General features: G+C 49.3%; 1 protein-coding gene across 1 annotated transcript; it reads right to left on the bottom strand.

Annotated features, from left to right (window-relative positions):
* Window positions 1-200: 200 nt before the first annotated feature.
* LOC139790177 (sperm-associated antigen 4 protein-like) lies at window positions 201-3,223 on the bottom strand. Its single transcript, XM_071731671.1, has 6 exons — window positions 3,119-3,223; window positions 2,758-3,025; window positions 2,115-2,230; window positions 1,537-1,704; window positions 1,089-1,178; window positions 201-451 (listed from the first exon to the last, which is right to left on the bottom strand). The coding sequence occupies exons 1-6, from the start codon at window positions 3,221-3,223 to the stop codon at window positions 320-322; spliced, it is 879 nt and encodes a 292-aa protein (XP_071587772.1). The 3' UTR covers window positions 201-319.
* Window positions 3,224-8,999: the final 5,776 nt, after the last annotated feature.

Raw genomic sequence — 8,999 nt, 5'->3', positions numbered from 1 at the left:
GCCTAGCTGATCCCAAGGGACCGCGAGGCTCCTTCTTGTGAGGCTTGCACTCCCGGTGGCAGTCACAGGCAAAACGAACACAGTTTGTTTGAAAAGATCACTTTAATTTATCAATAACGAAAGCACAACGGGGCAAAGGGAAAACACAAACAAGAGCTCAAATACTTCACACCACCCCTCCCCTCTAGCCGAGACAAAGAGAAAACACAAACAAGAACTCCCATCCTTTACACCACCCCTCCCCTCTAGCCGAGAAAAAATTACTTTGTCCCAATATCTCAGTCCCGCTATCTCCGTCCTTCCTTTCCTTCCTCTGCTTTCAGCTGTGGCCTTCTGGCTTTGCCATCTGCCCATGGACCTGCACTCGATAAATGCAGGTATATGCTGGGTTTCCCCAGTTGCTCATCACAGCAAGTTTGATGAGTGAGAAGGCTGTGGGAAATGGCGCCTTCTGTAAAGAAAAGAGAGAAGAGAAGGTGGGGGTGTGAAGAGCAATAATGCCATCCGCCAGTCTCCCCCTGCCAAGACTTCTCCTGCCCAGGAGCAAGGTTCTGAAAGTGGGCAGGGGTGGCTCTGGAAACAGGAGGCCCAGTGCTAGTCCCACGGCTGCTGAGCTCCACACTTCCGCTGCCTTCTCTGCCTGCTTTGCTCCTGGCAGGAGTGAGAGAACCAGCAGAGCAGTGCCGTACTATGCTGGGAGGACAGGGCACTCTCCAGGCTTCCAGCAGACCCCAAGAAGGACCAGCAGTACTGCCCCACGCCTTTTCTCCCCTTCCAGGTGTCCCTGATTCTCCACAGCACACAGCGTTGCTTTTGTGGAGCAGCCATGTGTGCAGCTGGCTCTCTGCTGGGTGCAGCCAGGCATCTCCCAGGACTCCTGCTCCCATGGGCCTGACCAGGCTCTTGCTGTTGTCCCTTTACCAACACCACCACCACACGCTACCCAGCCCTCCAAACTCCGGCAGGCCTTCCCTGTCAGTGCTCTGTTCCCCTCTGCCCAGGGAGAAAGCTTTTGTGCTCCTCCTGCCCTGGACTTGCAGGCAAACCTGGTTTCCTCCATGGCATCATGCCCCCTGCATGCACTGTACCTTGAGAGGGAAGGTCTGAATACTGGTTCCTGCCACGTCATATGTGAATTTAACCAGCAGGATTTCTTCCTCTCCATTCTCCTCCAGTCCCTGAAGGACAAAGCACAAAGAGAGCAGCTCAGGCTCGGCCCAACAAAGGGGAAATGGACACATCACCATCTAGAGCCGCCCGAACTCCGGAGCTCCAGGAGAGGTCTAGCGCTTTTTACAACTCAGCTCAGTCTCTGCCTTGGGATTTGGTGAAGAAGCCAGAACAGGGTCTGCAGGGCCAGAAGAAATTTTAAGAGGGATGAACTCACTAGAGTCCATGATGTATCCCACTGGGATACTGCACTGCTCAGCAGAGAGCAGGACTTGGGTCTTAGAGAATGCACAAAAGTGAGCAAGACCCTGTCATGTCTTTCCCCCAGGGCTTGATCCCTGCCAGACATGCGCAGCAGAGACTTACATAGGCAGAGACGTCTCGGGGGGCACTGATGACCATCCCAGAAGGAGAGGCTTCATCCACGTTGTGCTGCAACGTGATGGACGTCAGGTGGACTCGCGCTGGCAACCTGATGACAACCTGACCCTGCTGCCCTTGGAAAGGCCAGCACTTTCCTATGGAAACATCCTCCTGCAACCAGAACATCAACACAACTGCCCATGTAGCTAGATGTAGTGGCACTGGTGTGTCTCTGGGGTCTATTTCAGCTCAAAACTGGGGTGCTGTGAGGAGATGGACAGAAGCAGGAGGCCTTCCCTGCCTGACAAGAGGGCTCTCGGGGAGAAAAGCCTTTGACCCAGCTGCGACAGAAGAATGCAGGCAAGAAGCAGCCATTCATCTCAGTTCTGACCCATTCCCTTCCTGAGGGGAATCACGGATTTGTAGCAAGCCCAGGCAGGCATTACAGCCTTGCTTTCAGTAACCTGATCAACTCTGTGGGCGTGGGCAGTGTACATGGAGTAAACATGAGAGCTCCGGAGATCAGTCCCCATCTTCACAGGAAGGAACAAAGCCAGCACTGATGACTTCTGCTGTGTTACCTGCAAAATAGTATCCGGAGGATTGGGACTGCGGCAGAACGGTACAACCCACCAGAACCGGTTTCCTTCTCTATAGTCATAGGTCTTGGACGTTCTCTTTCTGTCAATGGTGGCACCTGTAAGGAAAGAAGAGCAGAAGGCTGCAAGAGGCCGCAGACAAGGGGGACTTGGTGCTCAGACACTATTTCTGCCTCCTCCAGCCAGCTCCACGTCTGTCAGTCCTGCCCCAGCTGCGCAGGGCAACGCCAACAGCCACATGCCTGGTCTGCTTCTCTCAGAGCACCACGAGGAGAAGGTCTGAAGGCTCTTGGAGATGGCAGGCCACCCGTGTGTGTGCCAGCAGACCAAAGCTGCGGGCTTGCCCAGCCACTCCCTCCCTCCTCGGGTGCAGCGGTGAGGAAGAGAGCCCCTCCATCGGCACGGGAACGCATGTGGGGACAGCACCAGAGGCTCCCGTGCAGAGGCCGAGGAAAGGACTGGGAGGCAGTCTGGGGAGAGCCACTCTGCCACTGCCTTTGCTCTTGGGCCCCATGAGACATGAAAGCTCCCCCACTCTGGAGAGCAGTGCCTGCAGCACAGGCTCCTCTGGGGAGCACTGCAGACAAGTGCAAGGCAAGGAGGCTTGGGCTGCTTGTGTCCATACCAGAGCGCTGCAGGGCCCAGTCAGACGTCTTGTAGTGTTCCGAATGCATCCAGGACACTGCCTGCTCCACTTGCTGGGAACAGCATGAACAGACAGAAAAGGAGCACATCAGCAGGCAGTTCAGCATGGCTACTGGCGGCCTGAGATGTAGTGGGTCAGCGGCAGAAACACAGGGCACAGCCTTGTCCACAGAGATGCCTGACTGTGCCTGTGGTGTGAGCTGCCAGGGCTCAGGAAGCGGATCCGTGGCCACAGCCGTGGCCCTGATCTGCAATGACAAGGGTTACCACACCCTCATCCCCAGGAGAAGTCTTGGCAGGGGGAGACTGGCGGATGGCATTATTGCTCTTCACACCCCCACCTTCTCTTCTCTCTTTTCTTTACAGAAGGCGCCATTTCCCACAGCCTTCTCACTCATCAAACTTGCTGTGATGAGCAACTGGGGAAACCCAGCATACACCTGCATTTATCGAGTGCAAGTCCATGGGCAGATGGCAAAGCCAGAAGGCCACAGCTGAAAGCAGAGGAAGGAAAGGAAGGACGGAGATAGCAGGACTGAGATACCGGAACAAAGTAATTTTGTCTCGGCTAGAGGGGAGGGGTGGTGTAAAGTATTTGAGCTCTTGTTTGTGTTTTCCCTTTGCCCCGTTGTGCTTTTGTTATTGATAAATTAAAGTGATCTTTTCAAACAAACTGTGTTCATTTTGCCTGTGACTGCCACCGGGAGTGCAAGCCTCACAAGAAGGAGCCTCGTGGTCCCTTGGGATCAGCTAGGCTCCAGCCATGACAATGACAAAGCCAGAAGACCACAGCTGAAACCAGAAAGAAAAGAAGGATCAAGAGAAAAAAGGAGAAGTGGGTGAGGAGAAATAAATGTAGCAATTCAGACTGGAGTAGGAGGTGTGCCTGCTAAGCAGGGTCTGCACAAGGTCCCTTGCAGGGAGGGTGGGAGGTCTCTCTTAGAGCCTTCTCCTCTCTGGGCTGAAGCTCCCCAACTCTCCCAGCCTGTCTTCATCGGAGAGGTGCTTGACAGCACCTCTTCTGATCATCTTCACGGCCCTCCTTTGGACTCGCTCCAGAGGGTAAACGCTCTTCTTGTGCTGGAGCCTCCAGAACTGAACGCAGTACTCCAGGTGGGGTCTCACAAGAGCAGTGTAGAGGAGGAGAACAACCTGCCTCGACTTGCTGGCCACCCTTCTTTTGATGCCGCCCAGGATCCAGTTGTGGCTTTGTGGGCTGCAAGCGTGCACTGCCAGCTCCTGTTGACCTTCTCATCAACGAGAACCTAGAACTGGCTGGAAGCGTCAGAAATCATTTCTGAGCACCAGGTGCTTGTCTGTGGTCTCTTGCAGCCATCTTCTCTTCTTTCCTTACAAGTGCCCCCATTGCCATCAAGATAAGTTCTGAGACCTATGGCTGCAAACAAGAGAATTTTGCCTCTGGGGATACAAGATTCTTCCACAGAGTCCAATGCTCCTGATACTGTTTTGCAGGTAACACAGCAGAAGTCATCAGTTCTTGTTTTGTTTCGTCCTGTGAAGCTGGGGACTGCACTCTGTGGCTCTCCCTTTTAGTCCAAGGACACTGCCCATACCCACAGAGTTGATCGGGGTCAGGAGGTGGGGAGGGGGGCGATAAGAGAGAGCAATTCTGTCTTTCTTCACTTGGTATTCTGGTGCTGTCATGAAATCGCAGAATGCTGCAAGTTGGAAGGACCTCGAGAGAGCGTGGAGTCCAATGCCCCTACCAAAGCAGGGTCACCTAGGTCATACACAAACACATCCAGGCAGGTTTTGAAAGTCTCCAGAGAAGGAGACTCCAGAGCCCCTATGGGCTCTGTTCCAGTGTTCCATCACCCTCCTTACTGTCTCCTCATGGTGAGATGAGGAGACTTGAAACTGCAAGTTCTAGCTGACAGCTATTATTCCTTGTCCTATTACTAGGCACCACCCAAAAGAGACAGATCCTATTCCCTCTGACACCCACCCTCGTCACAGCTTAGCAGTATGTCTTTTTGAGCATGGTTCAGTCCATGGTCATGATTTTGGTCTGGTTTTGCGTTAGTTTTGGAGTTTTTTTTCCAGATTGGAATCCTTACACAAAGTTGAAAAGATACCAGCACAAGGCGCTTCATCACATTTCTCCAGTCAGTGACAGAACAACATTAATTCCACCCATCACAACATTGTTTTCTCCTCTTTTGCAAGCATCATTCTTCTCATCCTCTTGTTGCGCATCCAGTACGTATATTCCATTCCCTCCCTCTTGCATGTTCAGCGTCTTCTATTTCACTCTAGTACCACAATCATTTCTAAAAGTCACGAAAGTATCTGCATATGCTACTTCATCCCATTTTCCCACACCCACAACACACCATTCACTGTGATATTATCTGTTGCTTTGAAAGCCCCCCCGCCCCTCTCCCTTTGGACATGTTTTTTTTTTCTTTTTTTTCATCCTCTGATGAATATTGTGGCCAACCCTGGCTGTACTATTTTTTTGTTCCTTCTATATAAATATAGCTAAATATTTATAAATATAGCCACAAAACTTTTCCCAGTTCTTCAAAATACATCCCAAGGGGTGCAAGGAGATCCTATGGTAGAGCATGCAACAAGGAGATGCCATGGTAGAGGACGCTGCATCAAAGGGAAAGGGTCTGCACACAGCCCAGCTGGAAAGATAGAGAATCGACTCCCAGTTTCCAGCCTGGATCTTGGGGGGATTTATTGCCTGGCTCACGTGACGGCGAGAGGGCCTGTGCCTGAGTGGATAATACTGTTATCTTTGACAGTGTGGTGGAGTTTCCCTTTATTTCTTCATTTATAGGGGACGTTCATTTTGGTGAGGTTCATTTCCAGATGATTTGCTGAGCTAATGAACACAAGCAGCTTTTGTTCCTGCCTGCCCTCAACTACACCACTCAGTAGCGCAGTTGGGTGTGCTCAAGTTCCCTGGGCAACCTGCGCCAGACACACCGCGAAGAGTCTTCCTAACGTCCAATCTAAAGCTACCCTCTTCTAGTTGACAGTCATTACCCCTCTCCCTGTCCCTACACGCCCTTATGAAAAGTCCCTCCCCAGCTTTCTTCCAGAGGCCCCCTGCAGGTACTGGAAGGCCACTACAAGAGTCCCTCTAGAACCTTCTCTGGGCTGAACAATCCCAACTCTCCCAGCCTGTCTTCATAGGAGAGGTGCTCGAGCCCTCTTCTGGTCATCTTCACAGCCCTCCTCCGGACTCACTCCAGAAGGTAGATGTTCTTCTTGTGCTGGAGCCTCCAGAACAGGACACAGAACTCCGGGTGGGGTCTCACAAGAGCAGCGTGGAGGAGGAGAATCACCTGCCTTGACTTGCTGGCCACCCTTCTTTTTATGCCACCCAGGATCCGGTTGGCTTTGTGGGCTGCAAGCGTGCACTGCCAGCTCCTGTTCAGCTTCTCATCAATCAGCAACCCCATGCCCTTCCCCTCAGAGTTGCTCCCTGTTCATTCACTCCCTGCCCAGCCTGTGATTGTTCTTCACATTGCCTCAACCTCATGCTTGGCCTTCTTGAGGTTCATGAGGTTGGCATGTGCTCACCTCTCAAGGACCCGACCTTGGGAGCTACAAAAGGGTAGGGCCTAACTGGAGACGTGTAACGTGAAAACCAGCAGAGCATTAGTTCAGAGACCACCCCCCAGGAACCTCCGGCCGGTGCAGAAATTTTCCTTCTTGCTGTTGCAATATATGTTTGTGTTTGTGAATTCCTGTTGAATAATTATAAAGTGTTTGCTAACCTTACTTTTACAAAGTATTTTGCTAACCCAACTTTGAGAGTACTAATAATATATCTGCCTTGAACATTGTGAAATATGCAAACATATGAATTCTTTAGATCATCTTCAGCAAACCACTTAAGCTGGTTATTCGTTAATTTTTCAGGCAAGAATTTTACCTTTTCACTAGAGCTTTCAAGCCACAGTCTAAGATATCCTAATAATCGTAGGACCTGTCAAATTTCCTTTTTTTGTTGTGTTTGGGGGCCACAGGGCCAGAATTCCGAATTCCGGATACCCAATCAGGGTCTAAGTTCTTCTGTCCCTGTCCTGGTTTGGGCCAGAATAAAGGTAATGTTCTGTCTTGTCCTCTTGCTTTCAGCTAAGTCTCTTGTAAGTAGTTGCACTTGGTAAAACTGACAGCAAGTTTCTCAGTCAGTGTCTGCTTCTAGGACTGGTGGCACAGCATGGTCCAACAGCTGTACCGTTGGAGTACAGCTCCCTAATGGGGATGGCCTCAACAATGCAAAGGGACCCCGTTGGAAGCAGAAATTAAAAGGGGAGTAGTTCTCCCCAGCTGTACCATAATAAAAGAAAAATCTAGGAAATCAATGCAACACAGATTATGGTTGCATTCATTTTATCATGAGTTGGACACTGGAGTGAAATATGAAATTCCCACAGTTGCTGAAAACCTTTTTGTAAATCTCGCTGAAAATATTGCTAAATCACTAAACGTTACTAATTGTTATGTATGTGGAGGTACCAGTCAGGGGAGAGATGGGCCTGGGAAGCTATGGAGAGTATCATAACTGACCCTGGAACCTGGAAACAACCTGGAAAGGGCAACAGGAAACAGCAATGGGTCTTACAAACCTCTATAATTGGAAGAAGTTGCTGGCAAAATTTGGGGGCCGGCATACCAGTAGGTAACCTCGAGTGTGAAGGAGGTTTCCTCTGGAATGAAACGACAAAAAGGTGGGATAAATGGGGAATGGCTCTTGAAATGGCACGGGCATTTACAAATTGGACTGATGGAACCAAAGGGGTGGCCTACTCCTCAGGGCCAGTATTGGATTTGTGGGCAATTTGCATATGCATTCTTACCAAAAAATTGGTCAGGGTCTTGTGGTTTAGGAACAATCAGACCCAGTTTTTTCCTGTTACCTATAAGTAAGGGAGAACGGCTTCGGGTACAAGTATATGCAGAGGCCGAAGAACTGGGGAAGCAACGAATCAAACGTGAACTACAAATAAGTAACTGGGACAATGACAAATGGCCTCCTGAAAGAATAATTGCATATCATGATCCGGCTACATGGGCTGAGAATGGTATGTATGGATATCGAACTCCAGTTTATATGCTCAATAGAATCATTAGGTTACAAGTTGTGGTAGAAATTGTTGTAAATAAAACAGGGGATGCTTTAGAGCTAATTGAGAAACGGAATACACAAATGAGAACCTTTTTATATCAGAATCGCTTGGCTTTACATTATCTGTTAGCACGAGAAGGAGGTGTGTGTGTGTGTGTGTGGAAGTTCAGTCTAACTAATTGCTGCTTGGAAATAGATGATGAAGGAAAAGCTGTACATGAGCCAGTACAGGAAATGGAGAAAATTGTACACGTTCCAGTCCAGACCTGGTGCGGAATCAATTTGGAAGGAATTTGGAACAATACACTGGGAGGTGATTGGCTGGTAAAAATTGGAATTGTGGTGTTGGGGTTTTTGGGGGGTTGTTAATTATACCATGTTTAATGCCTTGTATGATGCAATTTGCCCAATCAGCAGTCCAAAAAGTGCAAAATGAACCCCCTAAGTTGCTAGTGGAGAATACAGATGAGGAATATCAGGAAGAAGAAGAAGAAGAAGAAGAAGAAGAAGAAGGAGAAGAAGAAGAAGAAGAAGAAGAAGAAGAAGAACTAGTACTTTGAGAGTACTAATACTATATCTGCCTTCAACACTGTGAAATATGCAAACATATGAATTCGTTAGAATGAAATATAACTGTTCTTTGTGTAACTACAAGGCTTAGGGGAACAAGAAACAAGACATCCAGTTTCTGTACCTTGAAAAGGCTACAATGTATACACCCTGTTTTGCTAATCTGAGCTGATTTTGCTGCTCACCACAGGGCGTTGCAATTTAAGGTGGTTTTACTGCTGACTGCATAGTGTTGCACAGGAAAGAGCGAAGGAGCGCATGGGCAAAATCGAAGGGTAACAAGAGGGCAAACTGAGGAAGACTACTGACTTCATCCAACGACCACCAGACGGGGGTCAAAAAGACCCTCAGAGATAAAGTGGGCATGTACCTTTGAAGGCCCGCCTCTTCCAAGAACTAATACACATAATCTGGCCTCTTCCTAGTCATGAGTATGTATTAGAATATTTATGAATATGTGTTAAGGTATGTAATATAAACTAAAAGATTAAACCTTACGGCGTGCTTGTGAATGGAGCGGAGATTCCCCACGCACCAGCGCT

Source organism: Heliangelus exortis, chromosome Z, assembly GCF_036169615.1.
Source record: "Heliangelus exortis chromosome Z, bHelExo1.hap1, whole genome shotgun sequence".
Taxonomy (NCBI): Eukaryota; Metazoa; Chordata; class Aves; order Apodiformes; family Trochilidae; genus Heliangelus; species Heliangelus exortis.
The sequence above is the reverse complement of the archived record's forward strand: the minus strand, read 5'-3'. Positions and strand labels throughout refer to the sequence as shown.